The sequence below is a fragment of the Cylas formicarius genome, unplaced genomic scaffold, assembly GCF_029955315.1.
Source record: "Cylas formicarius isolate icCylForm1 unplaced genomic scaffold, icCylForm1.1 PGA_scaffold_7__23_contigs__length_41026272, whole genome shotgun sequence".
Lineage (NCBI taxonomy): Eukaryota > Metazoa > Arthropoda > Insecta > Coleoptera > Brentidae > Cylas > Cylas formicarius.
Genome location: NW_026844352.1, coordinates 3642365 through 3661361, shown reverse-complemented (window position 1 = coordinate 3661361; position 18997 = coordinate 3642365). Strand labels below are relative to the sequence as shown.

Below are 18997 nucleotides of genomic sequence, written 5' to 3'. Positions count from 1 at the left end.
ATGGAAAATTTGTATCCGGACTCGATCATTTCCATTAAAATGTTTTTCCTGTATCGACTTTTAAGACTTTTTATTACGCTGTGGTCCCTCGGCTGTTGTTGCTTTCGCAGGAAGAAATGCCAATTTAATATTCTGCAAACTCGGAATATGGGGATGTACAGGGCAGTTATCTAAGAGAAGTAATATTTTTCGCCCTTTTTAATTCTGCATCGCATTTCCGTATCTCCTCTTCAAAAATTGGCGATGTCATCGATTTTGTTCGTAATACAGAGTTTTACATTATACGGAGTTTCCCTATAGGGAGTTTTCACTGTATATGGTAAAACACAATACAACAATACAATACAAAGTTGTCAGGATAAATACCAAAATTTTATTTTCGCTTTTTGATTTTTCTGCAAAATAATGCTTTTTGCAGTTCTGTCAATTTTTTTCAAATTTCATCTTTAATATAATCATACTTAAATATCGAACTAGGATTAAGCCATACTATACATCTCAAATTAATTTTAACTAACTTTATTTGGCCACAGCAAGGCAATATTGTAGGTAGAAAAATGGACTTAGTTTATGGGATATTATATGAAAGGAAGGCCCAGAGTACTTCAGACTATTAAATGTAAATGTATATTATATTTTCAATACAAAATGCGTGGTCTTGTTAACTGTCCATTAATTAATAATTAGAGGTTACAGAAACCAATTACAATTTAATAATGAAAGTAGTTACCCCGGAATGGGCGGAATCAGCTGAGAGTTTGGTGATGAATTTAAACTATGGCCAGATTACTCATATAACCCATACTAATCATTGTTCAGCAGTTTGTAATCACAATTTGAAATTACAACGTCTCCATTCAATGAATCTTTAAACGGTAGTTAACAATAAAAAAATATATTTAACCGATCTGCTTAGAAAAATATCGTGGGACACTCTGCATATGCAAAACAAATCATTTTGATGGTATTCTTGTATTGTAAAAAAACGTCACAACATTTGCTTGCTCGAGGTTGTGTAATTTATTAACGAAACTTATTTTAGATTTTACATGTACAAATTTAAAACTAAAAAAGGGCATCAGCAACAATGTCACTTTTTAAATTGATTCGTATAATGATGCTTTTTTTATAAGAGCGCATTGACAGGAAGAATTCTTGTATTTCCCTGTACTGTACGATATAATGTAACATGACTTCATTTGGGAGTGGTTTTATCATTAAAGGGATTTGGAACGTGTCCTGATAACGTTATATTCTTAGCGATAAGTATCAAGGTTCCAAAATTAGCGAACAATTATCTGGTAGTAAAGTAAAACAACAACACAAAGATTTTAGTTTCAATATAATTACCAGAAAAAGTTATAAGCTATAACCTTTGAGAAGATAAGGTAATATTTACCTTTCCAAACACCAAGAAGAAACAAATAATATTGAAAATATTGTTAAAACTAAAGTAATAATAAATTGTCAATAAGGTCGCCAAAACGTGAAAGGAAAAAAGCAGAGACACACTCTGACGGGGACAACAAAGGCATGATAGTCGATTCGGCATCTGCTTCGATCGACCCCTTTTAAAAACGTAGACCCTGTCTATCTAACCGTCCAGGTGCGATCTACGCTGAACTACCGATTACATATAGTGCGGGTTTCATACTTGGCATAAAATCAGTGAATCAGCTGGTCGCAAAAATTTGAGATATGACGCCATGGACTATTTCTTAAAATCGATTTTTTAATAATTATTTTCAAATGGTAAATAAATTTCAAATTGGAATGCCCAAGAGGCATGCACTGCGTATAGCAATTCTTTTTTAATGGTAATGGTTTTTTATTGGTAAAAAAAACAAATCCCTTAAAGCACATTCAAACAAAACGATTTTTTTGTCAAGAAAAATTTTCAAGCCTACAAGGTCTCAATTATTATCGGTTTTGTTTGCCCCTTTCGGAGATACTACCTAAAAAATAAAAATTTCCTCGTTCCGCTTTGTTTGTTTGCGCTTTGGAGATTTGAGTTTCATAAAGCATCGAATAACTTGGACCTTATAGAAATAATTATGTTCTAAATTGTACTACCTTATTAAACTTATTTTTAATTTTTGAAAAAAAGGGTTTAATACAAAAGCTGTAATGCTTAATGTGCAAATTTAATATTATATACAAAGTTAGCCAAAAAAGCATGGCATATAATATTAATAATAATAATAATAAAGGTCTTTATTTGAATTAATTAATTTGAATATCTACGTGTTATATTTGACTCAAATTTGACGTTTCATCTAAAAACATTAATTTTACATCTAGAATAGGGAAAAATTTGTCAATTGACACCAAAATCTTATTGTATAACAACCTAGCTGCTCCCTATCTAGAATTTTGTTCCACACTTTTGTTCAATTTGCATAATTATAAATTAGGACCATGAGAAATATACTAAAGTGTAACAGATATACGCCAATTCAAAGCATATTGAGTGTTCTTAATTTCTTGTCCGTAAAACAAAAAGTAATGCTTAATGTCTATGTATTTATTTTTAAAATTAAAAAAATTATTTTTGTGAAAAAGTTACCTATTTCAGAGATATTCATTCTTACAACACAAAAAATTGTGGTAATTTTATATTGAGAGAATGTTATTCCAGTCATGTACAAAACTCTATATTACATAAAGGCCCAAACCATTTTAACAATTTACCCTATGATATTAAAAACTGTGATACTCTTAATCAATTTAAAAGACTATTAAGACGCCATGTATTGTCCAAATTCTGATTTCTGTATGGTAAGCTTTCGGTTTCCGTTTTTCTGGAACTTTATATTTTATATTTAGAATTTATATTTTGTATTTTTTATGTCGCATTATGCTAAATAAAGATTATATTAATTAATTAATTATAAACAATGACAAGTTAAGATTTAGACAGAAAGATGAAATTCAATCTACTAAGGATTTATAGATTGTTCTGCACAACCCAAGGAAAAAATGGAAAAAAAGTACATAAATTTTCATTTTTCAGTTGTACCTTGCATCAAATAAAAATAATTACTTTTCCCGCGAGAATCAGATACAAATAACACACAGCTACATATAAATTTCTTTAATTTGTTCATCCAGTAGTTTTTGAAAAAGTTTAATTTTGAAACATCTATTTTTTATTTTATTTGGTAAATTATTTAAACACGAAACAATATTATATATATATATTTTATAACAGAGGTATGGAGGAGATTTTCAACTTGGTATTTTTCAATTGAGAACCGCAAAATGAAGAAAAACCAAAAACGCACCAGATATTCGTAGGACATTCTTTTAATGCTTAAAATTCACGATTTTCACGACCTTTTGTAAACATTTAGAAACATACTTTGGCAAGCTTCACCGCGAGAAAAAGAATGATGATCAGAATCCGACAAGATAAATTTTGTGAAACGAGAACTATATAAAATGAAAAAAACAGTCCTAAAATGGACCCCTGACGTTTACCTTTATTATAGTCTATCCCAATCTTCATCGCGCTGGCCTTTGCCCGCAATTATGTAAGTTACTTGCCAACGTCAATAAAACTCGGGTCCGGTAGGTATTAAAGCAGAACATTAGGGACGGAAATGAAAAAACAATGACATTAAATATACACAATTAACTCATAGCTAGGAATATCTATACATAATTACATTTTTATTGTATCAGAATCGTCATTATAACAGGACTTACGTTGTTTTGTGTAGAAGAGTCCTCAATTTTGATAATGTGATAATTTGATGAATTTAGGGCTTCTAAAAGTTGCGGTTATTTGTAACTGATTTCAAGATAAATATTATTTTCTGACAAATAATCCTGGGTTTCAGTTTTTAAACTTGATAAGGCTTTTTCGTAGCCGACGGTTGTGGTACACCGTTATTGGGAATATTTTTTAAAAGATTGTTTTAAAATCAATTTTCAAAATGTTCGGCGCTTGTATCCTCATGGCAATCCAAGCTAGAATCTTTAATATTCTCTTCAGACAACAGCAGTTGGGGAGAAATCCGTCTTCTGACCCAGCCTGTATTACCTGTAGGTACGAAGCTAAAAGTTTAATGGCGTTTTAGGAAAAACTAATAAAATTTAACATTGAAATAAAACTTTGGTGATTCAGAGTAACAACTGCTTTCAAGTAGTCTAAAAGTAGTAGAGGCGTAGTACAGCTACATTCCGCTTGATATCCTGAGTAAAGAAGATATTCAGGTTGTTATCTAAGTGTTATCCAAGAATTCTAAAAAAGTAGGTAAAATAATGAAAGGGCAAATATTATTCAGGACTGTTGGATTTACATTTTTTGGTAAATGTATGAAGAGTGTTTTTTCCACTAATAATGGAAAATGAAATATTTTGCGCAATAGTTGGGGAATACATAAATTGATTGTAGGAATATGAATACCATCGCAACCTACAGCTCAATAGTATTTATAATTTTATATATTTAATTGTAGGTAGAAAAATAAGTAAATAAATAAGAACTAAAAGTTCAGATTTTCACGAAATTATATATATTCACATGACAATTGTTTCGACAACACACAAGATTCGTAAGATCCATATTGCAAATAATATAGAACAAATAATAATTAGGAGAGGCGATGATAGCGATAGTGATACTGACATTATGTGAATAATTTGAAGTAATTTAAGTAGGTAATAAAAATAATTTGTAATTTTATTTTAGATTTAAACACAAATACATACATAAATAAATAAATATTGTTTAGTATCTTTTCTAACAAAATCCCAAATAATTAAATTCTTGGCAAAGTACGGGCCTGTTCGGTCAGATTGCATTCTTACAGCTTGCCCGGATCTTTCCTTAATTCCTATCAGTTAATCACATTCTCATATCTGTGAACAGACTTTGCCTAGGCAAACATAAATTTTGCATTTCTCGGGTAACTACTTAATTTTGTATTAATGATAACTACGATAACATATTTTTTGTTCCTTGTGATACAATAATTAACGGGTTTAGATTCTTACACCAGTACGGAATGCCTTTCCAAAAAAAAAAAGAATTACAGCAGAATTGCGTGAAATTACGGTGAACTCGTCATATTAGACCCTATAACTATATTAAACTTCTTTTTTTCTAAAATTATTTGTTGAACGAAATTGCCAGCGACTAGTGACATACGCGCAAATGATGTCCCTTTATTGTGTAGGCACTCCACCCGCTTGTGTAAATACAAAGCAATTTGCGAGGGTTCCTCTTAAATGACATATAGGAAAATATTTATCTGTTTTGGATCATTTCGTTTTCCGGTCACGTATATGGAGAATTCCTTAACGAGTCTCGTAGGAAATTTTTCAACAATTTGCGAAACGCAAACCTCAGCGGAATACAATTGTGTACCGTTATAGAGGTACAGTCTATTTCCTGTAAGCTTGCGACATGATTATGTCGATTACATTATCTCCAGTAGATACTAGAGCCCATATAGATTTAAAATAAAGGTATAACAACATTAAATACATTCAATCAATGTTTTTTTATATTTAGTATATTTAGTTTAACTGCACAGCGCCACTTTTCTATATGTATGGCCAAGTCAGTCATTTATTTTAAAAATCAGGTGCTGAATTTCGAGAAAAATACTCGCACACATCTATTTTTTGCGATGCACGTGTAGAGAATTTTTCTTGAAATCCAATGCCAGAATTTGTTACTGTTTTACTGTATATATGTGTTCCCTTTTAGATTAAACAAGAAACAAGACTTGTTACTTTCGAAAAATCGATGAAATCGATTCTTTTCCAAAGTATACGCGCTCCTCACTAAAAAAAAAGTTATTATTTTTTGTCTGTCCGTTCTCCGTTCTCTGGTCCAGGGTTTTTCAACGATACCTTCCGAACGGTTTGAGCTACACGCTTCAAAGTTTGCTCCTTTTTAACCGTCTACGGGGTGCATAAGATATGTAAAAATGGCTGCGTTCAAGTTTCGGCGTCCATCTTTCTTTTTTTTTTCAAAGACCTTGAAAATTTTTATCTTCCAGAGTACAATAAACGTATTTATCTGTTGGACAAAAAAAATTATTTTATACTGGTAAAAGAAATTATAACGCACTACCTCTAGAACTGAAAAATAAAATAAAATTAAAATCATTTTTAAAAAAATTAACTAAGTGGCTTACTCATCCTAAATTGCAACTTAAGTTTCCAAGTAGCTAGTTATTATAAGTCAAATTCACAGATTCATTAATGTATTGTAACAATATAAAATAGTTTCTTTTTTTTTTGGTAGAATATATTTTTTTTCATATTATATAATGGATAGGAAACATAGTTAAATTAATCTGCGTTATTTTCAAGGATGGCTGTCGAGTTTTTTACTTCGTATACCTTGAATATAAGTGTGTTTTGTATTAATATTTATTTAATCTTTACGTTACAATAAGTTGTTAAATTGTAGATTTTTATTGATTTAAATAAATATTATTATTATTAATATGATTTCTATTATTATTATTATTATTATTATTATTATTATTATTATTTTAATGCTTTATATTTTTACCTATTGTTTCTCTCAATAATATCTAAATCAATGACAAACGTTTAATTCAAACATAAGCCATAGTATACTTAGATATGATTAGTTTTAGTATTATTTAGTTTTAAGTAATTCCATGTTCAAAATACAATACGAAAGCCTCTCGTTTGTCAGGGAGGGGGCGGGAGCAACTTTTTGAGCAAAAATATTAGTGAACACGCTTTCAAAATGTTGACAGTTGCAAAATGTCATATTTTGACATTTCTAAAAAAATTTAATGATTAAAGGTGACATTCAAAAGCAAGATAGGGAGATGTACGCCGTTTTGACCGATCTGATAAAAAGGTGGTAAAGTTAGAATATATAAATGTTCAAATATCAATATTCGGAAAACTTATTCACAAATTTTAGAAACTAAAACGCCAAAATGGCAACAATAAATGGAATTTTTAAAGGAGATCTCAGGTAAAGGGGTAATGGAGATGAAACAATGTTCGTTCAAAAAGAGGTGAATCAAACGATTAAACTTCCTTTCGGCAAAGTTCTTGCAATACATTTTCGATTGGCCTTCAAAATAGAATTTTATAAAGAATCAAAATGTATAAGGAAATTTCACTTCAAACTATTTTATAATTTTTATATCGAAATTTACTGAATTAGAAATTATGATACGAATTCTTTTAAAGATTTCCGCTTAACTTCTATATGTTATCACATATTTCGTAATATTTTCCCATATTTAATCCGTAATTACCCTCAATCCCCAATAAGAAAGTATTTCCCAGATAGTCTCTCCTTCACCTTGGCTGTTTCAGAAATTCCAGGGTTTTCGGAGGAATTTTTCAAACTCTGAGAACCTTGCGGCTCTGAAACGTTCTGAAACAATGAAATTCAGCTTAGATGTTCGCTAATTCTAAAGGTAAACTGTCCGACTCATGACGGATTTGAAAAAGGCTGACAAATAAATATTTCAAAGAGCCCAAAGCGCACATTCCGTTAAAAATGGTATTTTTAATATTATTTTTTCGTGAAACAAAAAGCAGGCTTTGTGCGCGATTCGGAAAACCAATTGTAATATACCCGACTTCGGCTACCACCGAGAAAGCATCATCAATATTTGTTTGTTTTCGTATTTTCTGTGCAAGGTACCGTATAACTTGGCGTAAAAAATGTCAAGGAGATTTAGCGAACAGGCTTTCTCGGAATCGCGCAAAACGATTATTATTCTTTTTCTTTTGTTTTGAGGACGTAACGCGTATAATATTTCATCCGGCGTTTTTTTACTCTCTTTCTGGGCTGGCGTGACTGACAAGGTATCCAGTTCGAGCCCTTGCAGAACGGCTTTGAGGATAACTCTTAAAATTTTTAATTTTGCGATTACGTTGCAAATTACAACAAAAAAATAAATGGACTATTTTTGTTTTATTGTTCGATTTTGTGTTGCTTGCGATTGGGACGGCTTCGCTTTTAAAATAAAAGGATTAGTCAAAGTGTTAAGTGAATTTACAAAATTTGACCTGCGCCGGTTGTTCATGAATAGAACTTGCTGACGTTTCGCCAATTATCCTGTTGGCTAGTTTGGCTAAAGCTCAACTAAAACTTCAATTTCAGTTCAGAAACTTCAGATCCAGATAAGTTCTAATGAAGCCAAGAGGATGATCATCAATCATCAATCAACCTAAATAAAACTTCAATTTCAGCTAACCTCTGAAGAAGCCAATCGCATGATTGGCGAAACGTCAGCAAGTTCCATTCAGCAACAACAACCTATGCGTTGTTGTTAACCTATCCTTATTTAAAATGCTTTATTGATTTTTTGCTTTTTTTCGTTATTCTCCCGCTTCGTGTATTATGCCGTTTTCTTATTACAGTTACTAGTTTATGCAACTAAAATTATTTTTTCCTCGACAATTTTTGATTTTGATTTGACATGAGTTTGCTAATTAGTGGAATTCTCTCACCACCAAGACAACAAAAAGTCACATTATATTCGATTAACACTTTTTAAGTGATAATACTGCACACAAGTTTTAAATTTAGTATAAGGAAAAAACTGCCACCGACTTTCGAGGTTAAAAAATTAAAAAAATTCGTCTCAGACAAATTTGATCCCTGAATTAAGATCAACAGCAACTACGAATGTCTGCGGAAGACTTTGATCTCTTGGTAAATTGGGTGACGAATTTTCAAGAATTTTAAATAAAAGTAAGAGAGGTTAACTGAAACAGTTTCTAAGATTTCTAAATATATATTTTTATAAAAATATAATTTTTATAAAAAATCTTATTTTTATATATATTTATATATATATATATATTTGCAAATAATATACCGTCCGTCTTTATATACTATTAGTATTTTCTCCAATATTTTGGTTACTCTAAATGATAAAACGAATGACAGAAACCTTCAAAAATTTTGACTTTAACTGAAACTGTTTTCTTTGTTTTGTTATTATATTACAAAAAAATGTATGTTTTTATAAAAATCATTTTTTTAAATCTTATTTTGATACGTTTTTTTTGTATGTTGCAAACTGCATTTTCAATTTTCTTTACACACTATTAATATTTTCTCCTGTATTTGGGTGACTTTAAATCCTTAAGAAACAGTGTTTAAAATGAATAATAGAAAATTTTAAACATTTTATATTAAAGTAAAAGAGGTTAATTGAAACAGTTTCTAAGATTTCTAAATAGTGCTTGTGAAAGTCTCTTTGAAAAATTTAATTATTATAATATGGAAAAATACATATTTTTAGAAAAATCTAACTTTAATAAAAAATCTTATTTAAAATAATAAAATAAAAATTTAAGATATAGTTTCAAGAAATTTGGTGCAAATATTTTGAAACAGCCTTGAAATAAAAAAGTGCGAACTAAGTTGCTTAGATTATCGTGTACGCTAATAAGCTCTAACTAGTCGGCAAGTACTTGACTCTACAATAAACTTTCAGCAAAATTCTCGTCTGCACGCATCCCAAGTAACTTGTGAGACTTGTCTAGGCGAATATTCTTGTAAGCGGGTACGAAGCTTACATCTTTTGTAAAAAGCTAGCCATAACCGTAATTAATGTTGGTTAGCTTGAAAAAAATGTAGCCTAGCCACTCTCAATAGTAAGTAGTTCTTGCTTTTTTGGTCTCAATTCTGTCTTTCGTTCTTGAAATTGACTATTAAACAAGCAAAGCATTTCTATAACCGGACATTTCCTTTTACCCAATATTTTTATAAAATTTTGTTGTATTTCGCAATCTTGAATGCAATGGAGTGAATTTTATATCGCTGAGACTTACAGATTTGTATCGAGAACGTGATTGCTGATGAAATCCTTCACAATCATTACAGATACAAAATGGATTCCTGAAATAAAATCGCCCAAATAATGAACACTGAAATAAAAAACGAATCAAAAAGTCCACTTCTGATAACACTTTTAAATAAGGCAAAAGTAGACAAATCAATCAATTTGTGGAGTTTATCCATCGAAATAGTAAACACCAACGAATAAAATTGAACTCAACTCTCGTGAGGGCGAAATCATATACATATACAAAAAAGAAATACAAACATTTATTTGCATTTTCATTTTCCGGACATTATAACAGTGGAGTATTAAACCCCATGTTTGCTTTGTATTTGTTAGTTAGTTTCAGTTATAATGTAACTGATTTCGGTTATTCTAAAGTCAGAAAAATTAAAATGACGCATTTCGTCAGGAACATTTTTGTTTTTATATAGGGTTATTGGTTTTCAAAAAACCTACTCTACTTTTGCTTTAATTCAACTGGATGGAAATGCTTATGCGTCACACACCAATATTAAACCAAACCAATAAGGATTACAATAATAACATTTGTATTAGGCTACGCTTGAAAAACGACAAGAATCTACAACAGATTGACACTCACAGAAGTTATCAAATTAGTTAAATTGCAAAGTTTAAGTTTGATTGTTGTGTTTGTGTTATTTTATGATATAATAATAATAATAATAATATGTCTCTATTTCTGTATATCCATACGTTCTACAAATAACCGTTTTCTTTTATAAAATGAATGTATATATATATACATATACAGAAATGGGCGAAATCCAGATATGGATAACATCAGTATGTTAGCCACCCTGATCTATTTAACCCAACGGATTGAGAAACAAAAACTCTTTTTTATGGCGACAGCGATAGCACAATAACAGAAAAAAAAATTTTTTTCTTCTTCTCACACTTATTAATGTATCCTATTTTGCTCACGTTTGTTAAATAAAGACTGTGCTTTTTTTTAAACTTTACTTTTCGAAAAAATATCTGAAAGCATAAAATTGAAATCTACTTGAAGTCAGGGCTTTGAAGTTATTAGGAATACTATTATACAATTTAGCGATATTAAAGGAAAAAACACACTCAAATAGTGTTGTTTTATGTAGAGGAGGAGTCATGGCACCTCTAAATCCTATCTAAATCCTTTTGTACAGATATTGAGGACTGGTAGTATAAAACTTTGTGATAAAAACAGTTTTCTTCTGCTCTCTATGGTCAACCGTTTAGCCTTTACTAGTAATACCGTATATTATATTAGTCGCTAACATGAATTCTGCACTTCCATATAAAATATCACCGTGATTGAACACAGAAAGAACAAGAGACTCACACAATGCAATTTTTATTTTTCTTGAGAGATAGTGACGACCACCATAGAGTTGTTTATGCTCTCCGGACGCAGTCAGAGACATGACTCTCAAATCTCAATTCAGAATCGAAGAAGACTCCCAGGTTTTTAAGTTATTTTTTATATATAGAGTAGTGTCCCCAATGTTGATTGTAACTTGAGCCTAAACACCATCCAGATCATTTTTTCTGCCAGAACGCATAATACAACATTTCTTAGGATTTAAGAATAGTGAGTGTTTCAGTGAAAAAGATTGTAATTTTTTTAGATCTCGGCACATGACTTGACACCCCAGACGAACGCTTGACCTATAACAGGAAAAGTATATATGTGTATCGTCTGCATAGTATTGTGCTCGGCAGTTTTTAATGGCCGTAGGCCGATTTGACGCATATTTTGCGTACAACAACGGGCTCAGTATTGATCCCTGCGGAACGCCACTGACAACAGTCACCTCACCATATATATGATGATATTTCAAAACGACAGCTGTGCAGTCGATAATCGACTGACAGTACGACAGTTACTTGAGCAGAGTTTTCCTAACCATTGGATTGGAAGGACACTGCCCAACAGATACAAAATACCGAATAAGGAAGACGATAAAAAAATTGAGTATTAATGTAAGAAAATAAAAACTAACCAAAACTGCATCAACCAATTCTTAGAATTAGTACATGTTATTTGAAATGATACAACGTGTGAGACATTGTGTTCATTGTAAACATGTGCCCATAATGTTGGGCAAGTAATCCAGTTGAATTTGAAAAAAAAACTGCCTTTTAAGACTTTAAAATTTACGTTTTTGCGAAAAAAGAAAAGAAAAGAAGAAATGAACATATGTCAAATTCTTATAATGTCACATTCACAAAATAATAGTCCCGCGAAAATCAGCGATTTAGGAAAATAAAAATTGAAAAATTAAGACAACTCATATCACTTCCCCTATTTACTACAAAATTTTTAGTGATATATCTTTATAATTATATATTGTTTTGCATTATTCTCTTTTTAAAACTGGGCTGCCGTTATTGATTTTTTTTTCACATCAATTTCACAACTAGCGCAATATTTTGATAATAAAATTGTCAATAGAAGAGTAGATCAAAGTTTTAACGTCATTTTATTATAAAAATATAATACGGCAGGTTCATTTGCGAGTAGTAATTAAAAAAATCCAAAATGGAAATTAAAAAATGTGGCACGTAAACAATAACCACAAAAAACATCATTTTGATACTTGAAGAAGAAGTAGGTATTATTTATAAAATAAAAGAAACAAATATTATGCAAACAATAAACAACAACGGACCTATAGTTTTTGGTAGAGAGCTAATGTTGTTAAAATTATAAGAAACAAGAATTATCATGCCACCTAAACAAAAGCAAAAAATTCTACATTAAAAGCAACAACCAACTGACCTGGTTTTTGGAAAATAAACAAAAAGTACAAAGCAACAAAAAACTGTGACATTTCAGTTTTTGTCGCCTTTCAGGCTATTATAAAAATGACTGTGACATTCTTGAATTGCATTTCTTTAAAGAAGTTAGTTTAAGTTGAGTTTTTAGTTTTTTAAAATCTGAGAAATGACAACGACTTCGCGCTCTTTATCAACTGGGTTTTATACCGATTTCGTGCGTAACATCGTCACGATACGCTCGAAATTCAATAGCGGCACTAAAGTGAGATAGGCATGAGCCAGTACTGCTCGTTGTTAAAATACAAATCTGCGAGTTTTATGGTACAATTAACTAAAAATAGCCATTTTTTGATATGTGCCATTATTGCACCCAACAAGCGATATGGTTTGTACTTGATATATTTCCTTTGTGTTACATAGTTTTATAAACTCATAACAAGCCTGGTAAAAATATTAAAGCAAGTACAGGGTTTTCCATTAAAAACACACAAACACAACCTTAATGTATATATCAAAATTTGTGAGTTTGAGAAGAAAACTGACTACGCGACTGTATCCATGTTACCATGTAATAAATCTTCGAGTACTTAGTCCGAGAGTAAACATTCAGCTGTTTACAAGCAAGTAAGGTGTTTAAGAAAATTTTTCTAGCTCCTGGAATAATTAATGAGTTTTCAATTATTTAACAAATATAAACCAGCTCACCACAGCTTCAAAGTGTGCATCCTGGGCACTCTCAATTGTAATTCATATTTGTTTATTCACATTAATATCCATGATCATGTATCAGGAAGCAAACAGGTTTAGAATCAAAGAATTCTTATAAACGGACATTTGCTTTTACCAAAGAAGAAATAAAGGAGAGCTCGCAACAAATCAAATATGGCCATCCGACCACTCCATCCATCATTAAGCCTGTAACGAATATCAAAAACATCCGACTGAAATTATTAGTCTCCGAGGTATGACCATAACCTACAATGCTTCTTTAAGTTACTTTTTCAGAGAACTAGAAAATAACATAGCTTTTGATTGTATGTTCTATAGAAGTGCAGCATATCAGGGATTTTGGAATAACCACATACAACCAAAGTAACTTTTGAAATGTATTTTGAAAACATAGTAAAGAAAACGTATAAAAACTTGGGTTTTATTTTATATTCTATAACGCCTGTGTGCGGTGTCATTGAATTTGTCAGTGATACATGGAGTCCTCAAATCATGTAAATAGAATGGAAAACTTTCAAAAACGTATATTTTTCTGATGAACTTTAGATGTAACCGCAATCTATTAGATGTATCGTATGAAGCAAGCCTTGGTTTTTATCATATGTTGGAATTATCTGCTTTTGCATATTATTGTTAATAATAGAGTAGACTACCCAAAACTATTAGAAGAATGGTCTTTTAGAGCTAGGGTGGCTCTAACTAGAACGCCTACTTTGTTCTATGCATCTCAATATAGTACAAATTTAGGAAACAACTCACCAATATCACTCTGCAAAATACTACAGGAACATCTAGACGCTCCCACAGCCGGACACTGCGGAGTAGAGCGAACATATTATAAAATTGCAAAGTTGTATTATTTCACTAGGATGAGGCAATACATTATATATTATTATATATTATTATAATATCGGACAACGGAGTTCAATTTATATCCCATATCATGCAAAAAGTGTGCCACTGCTTAGGTATCAAACAGAATCTGACACCATTGTTTCATTCACAAGCGAATATAGCACATAGATATTTTTTCTTTGTCGCTCCATTCGTTTAAGAATCAAGAAGTACTTCCATAGGATAGTAGCGTCAACTAAGCATTTATCTTTCATAAGTCTTCAGAATCTACTCTCCAAATGGCCTTCTATTTTTGATTAGGAAAGCTATCATGCAGTGCCGTCTTTTAGGATCTTAGATTTGTTAGCTGCCTCAGTCTCATTGACAATTATAAAAGATGTACTTGCAATGATTATATCGTTTTCTGATACCATTTTCAAATAAAGCAAGAGTATACAAACTAACCAATTCGTCGAGTGAAAATAAATGAAGACCAACGAAGAAAATTAAGCTCGGTAGTTCTAGTTTAGCTTCAAATATTTCTCTCATTCTTGAAGTTGCCTGTTAAAAGTACAACCGGACATTTCCCTTTACCAAAGAAGAAATAAGCAAGAGTTCGTAGCAAGTCAAACATGGCCATCCGAGCGCTCTTAACTTAAGACTTAATAATTTCATTATGCACGACTATTTGCATTAGTTCTAGTGCTCAGTATCTAGAGTTAAATGGGACTAGATCTCAGTATACTGACACATGTCTGGCATACCTCAGGGACCTCTGCTATTGATTTTAGATGCAAGTAAATGTTTTCGTTTGGAACGCCCTTCTGAGGAGCATCGATCAATGTCGCGGGTTTCAGAAGGATTTTGACAGGTTTTATGATTACTGTATAAGAAATCGACTGTTTTAAAATGTTGACAAATGCTATATTATCTTAAGTTCAGTAAACTAAAAAATGCTATAGTTTTTTTTGACAGTCGACGTAACTTCAACGTTTTGTTAATATGATTAATTATTTTCTACATGAATTTTAGATATAAACGCAGCCTACTTGACTTCTATCATATGTTAAAATTATCTCTTAACTGTTGGAAAAATTATCTTTTAATGCTAGGGTGGTAACGACTAGAACGCCTGTATTCTATGCACCTAAATGTAGTACAAATAACAAACAACTTCCCAATATCTCTCTGGAAAAAGTTACTTTGCCGCTCAATTCGTTTTTTTTTTCATTTGTCTACAAATATTTTTACGTATTATTTCGAATTAAGCGTTCTATTGTAAATCGTAATGTCAGTTCGTCATGTTGAGTTACCTTGACTGACGGGTGAGGAATACCTTTGCCTCACCGGCGTTTAAACGTTTTAATCATTTAATAAATATAAACCAGACGACTGCGGCTTGATATATGGTCTGAGATACTTCGGAGATCTCTGCTGTTCTCTTTGTTCACATGGGACGTGGGTAAATGTTTTAGTTGTGCAAAATTTATTTCATATGACCAAATCTCGTACGCTCTTGTGAGGAGCATCGATCACAGTCGCGGGTTTCTTGGATCTTCTTTCTAGAATCTTGATCTTGATTTTTTTTAATATTAAAAATTGATACTATTTTAACGTCAGGCGTAAGTATTAAAAAAGTGCAGCACATCAGGTATCTTGGATAAATTCATGTTAAAGGTACGTTTACTGTTTCTTATTATTGTTCCTAAAGTTCAAATATTAGTTTGCAACTGCTGTCATATTTGTTGATTTCATTAAATATAATCGGTTGCCACCACTGACTTTTTTGACAGTCGACATCTCTCTGACGTGTTGTCAATATGACCAATTAGTGTTTGTTGTAGCACGGAATTTCGTTTTTTTTTATTAATAAATTATTAAAGCTCAAGGCGTGAATTTATTTGGACACTGACTAACAAGTTTTCTGTACTACAGACACCAAACTAAGTTTTGAAATTCATATTGAAAACATAGTGGAAAAAGCTTACAAAAAGGCTTAGCAAAAAATTCAAGATCCCAAGTTGCTGATCCTACTCTACTCTATTTTCAGGTTTCCAGTGCTATATGGTGTCCCCAGTATCTTAAAAATGTAAATAGAATTGAAAAAATGTTTCACATGAACTTTAGATGTAATCGCTATTTACTAATTGTATCGTCTAAAGCACGCCTTTTCTATCATATGTTGAAATATTACCTAGCTTTTTTTGCATAATATTGTTAATAACAGCGTGGGCTGTCCAAAACTGTTAGAAAAATTGTCTTTTAATGCTTGGGTGGTAATTTCGTGAAAATCTGAACTTTTAGTCCTTATTTATTTTGATAAATGGATTTTCATCAAGTAAAAGCCACCTCGGTTGCTAAATTTGTTCAAGAATGAAGACATTTTATTTGTTTCAACTTTTTTTTTCCTCTGTTTAGAAATATTTGTACTTAAGTTAGCGCGAAGCAGCTATGAATTTGAAAAAGCAGCAGCTTCGGGGTTTCTTGTCAAAAATGGGACGCATTTATTTCTATCGTGCTCCTACGGACCACTATGGAACTTTCGCAAAATCGATGTAATCTAATTGTGTCTTTCACATCTCGTCGAACTTCAAAGTCACGGCACACTTTGGTAAATACAAAAATTTTTTCCAAAGAATAACAATTTCCAGTGATATTATTCCAAGTACCTCATGCACCCTGTATAATACACGAAACCTGAAACTCTCTCTCCTCACACTTTACGATACTGTTTAGACCAAACAGTCAAATGTTTTATAGTTTTTCATTTACGGCTAATAATTTACCCCAGAAAACGGCAATTTTCAGGATCTTTTATATATTTTAATTAAGTGGTTCTCAAGGACATAATTTTTTTCTCAATATCTCGAGCAGCGTGCGTAATAGACGAAAACTGCAAATACAAAAATTGTAGCTCTTGATGCGGCCTGTGACACTTGTTGAACGGATTAGTCATATTTTTTACTATTTTTGATTTGCGTTTAATATTTTACTCTGGAAGAGAACAATTTTCTGGGTCTTTTAGATTTTTGTCTATAAATGGAAAACCCCGTATATAATCTAAAATATGTCTTAGCGCTGGATCTTCCGCATCTGCCCGTTAAAGAATTTTGTCGATCGGGTGAATGCTTATTGAGAAAAGCATATTTTTCTGGAAGCCAAAATAAACAAAAAAAATTTTAAATACTTGGTGAAATTTGATTGCACCCGACTTCTGCTGTATAAATGTGGTCAAGAACTTGTAATTCTTATATATTATTATACACACTTATAGCATTTCATAGGAATGTCCAAAAAGTAGTCGAAAATCGAAAAAAAAAAGATATGCATGCAGGTATGCATCCCGTGGACTGTTAAAATAGATCAAAATTTGGGGCGTGTGGCATAAACCGTTAGGAAGTTATCGTCGAAAAACCTCGGAACAGAGAACGGATAACGGAGAACAGAAAAAGGAATTATTTTTTGACGTCGATCATTTCTGTACCAATGGCTGTCCCCTAGGGCTTACCGTTGCCTAGATATAAGTAAGTTTCGTTGCCAAGCGCGTATACTTTCGAAAAATTCGATTTCATTGATTTTTCGAAAGTAACAAGAGTTCGTAGCAAGTCAAATATCGGAGCGAAACGGTCTCTTACATGCCTAAGTGTCATTACCTTTTGAGCTTTGCACATGACCGCCAAACTTTGGACGTCGTGGCTGGCGTGTCTCGAATCAGTCAAGCACAAAGCACAGACACCGATTTTGCAAACCAAACAATACATGTTGAGGGGTTCGTCGGAATGTTCGGGACATTTCCCGTCTCTAGGTTTGCCGGTACCGGTTCCGCCGCGTTTCGGCTCGTTCAAGACGTGTTTGGCCAACGGGCCGCGCGAGGGATGACAAGACTCTCGACAAGACTCACAGTACAGGACCTCGCATTGTTCGCACATCACGGTCGCGTCTTTGGCCGGTTCCTGTTCGCACATTTGACATTTCAACGTGAGATTTTTCAACTCCCCGTAGCGTTCGACCACGCTTTGCATCACTCGATACTTCGGCAAGTTGTGGGCCCCGTTGTCGTCGAAGTACACGACTTTCTGACAAATCGGACAGGTCAGCGAGAGGGCGCCGGGAAACAGCGACCCGTTGGGGGATCCCACGTACGAATTGGGACGCGAAGTACACACGACACCGCTATCGGTCTCGCTCAAAATCGACAACTTATCGGACTCTTGATAATCCCCCGAAGAACCGGAAGCGACGCTTTCCGCGTTCTCGCCGGTCACGGCAGTCGCGACATTGTTGTGATTGGCGGGCTGTTGCAAATTTAGGGCGCAGTGTAGACAGAGTCCGTGGTAACACGGCAGCAGCACCGGATTGATGTAGAACTGTTTACAGGTGAAGCAGCGCAGCTCCTCTTCCATCGTCCCGTGCGGCGGAAACACGACTAAACGCGCGCCAATGCGCGAGGTTTTGTTTGAAAACAGAGCGACGACCGGCACACGGACGAAAACGCGCGACTTTGGACGAAGAGACACCGAAGGGTGGGACTCGGTGGTGCAAGCTTTTCTGCCGGATTTATTTCTTGTCGCGGAGGGAGCGGAAAAACCGAGCCGGAGCGGAACCGGAAGTCGCGTATACGGGGCGCTTCGATATGTGGCTGAAGTTAGATTTGGATTTGCAAATATTATTACTTACCTTAATTAAAAAACATAGTTCTGTGGATGTGCCGGGTAAGGAAGCACGGAAATGTTACCAAGGAACTCCCAAAAAAATGTTGCTGTGGAAAAAATAATACCTTTTCCCCTTGCACGGATTCAGACTATTAAACAGTGGCTCGGTGGAAATAAATATAA

The 18997-nt window shown here is 32.8% G+C and overlaps 1 protein-coding gene across 2 annotated transcripts in view; it reads right to left on the bottom strand.

Annotated features, from left to right (window-relative positions):
- The window catches only part of LOC132705182 (E3 ubiquitin-protein ligase TRIM9), a 279868-nt gene extending 261282 nt beyond the window's left edge, over positions 1-18586 (bottom strand). For both annotated transcript variants that reach the window (XM_060675625.1, XM_060675627.1), the window contains exon 1: positions 17816-18586. In XM_060675625.1, coding sequence (XP_060531608.1) covers positions 17816-18565 — 750 coding nt within the window. In that variant the 5' untranslated portion in view covers positions 18566-18586. The remainder of the gene's footprint in view (positions 1-17815) is intronic.
- Positions 18587-18997: the final 411 nt, after the last annotated feature.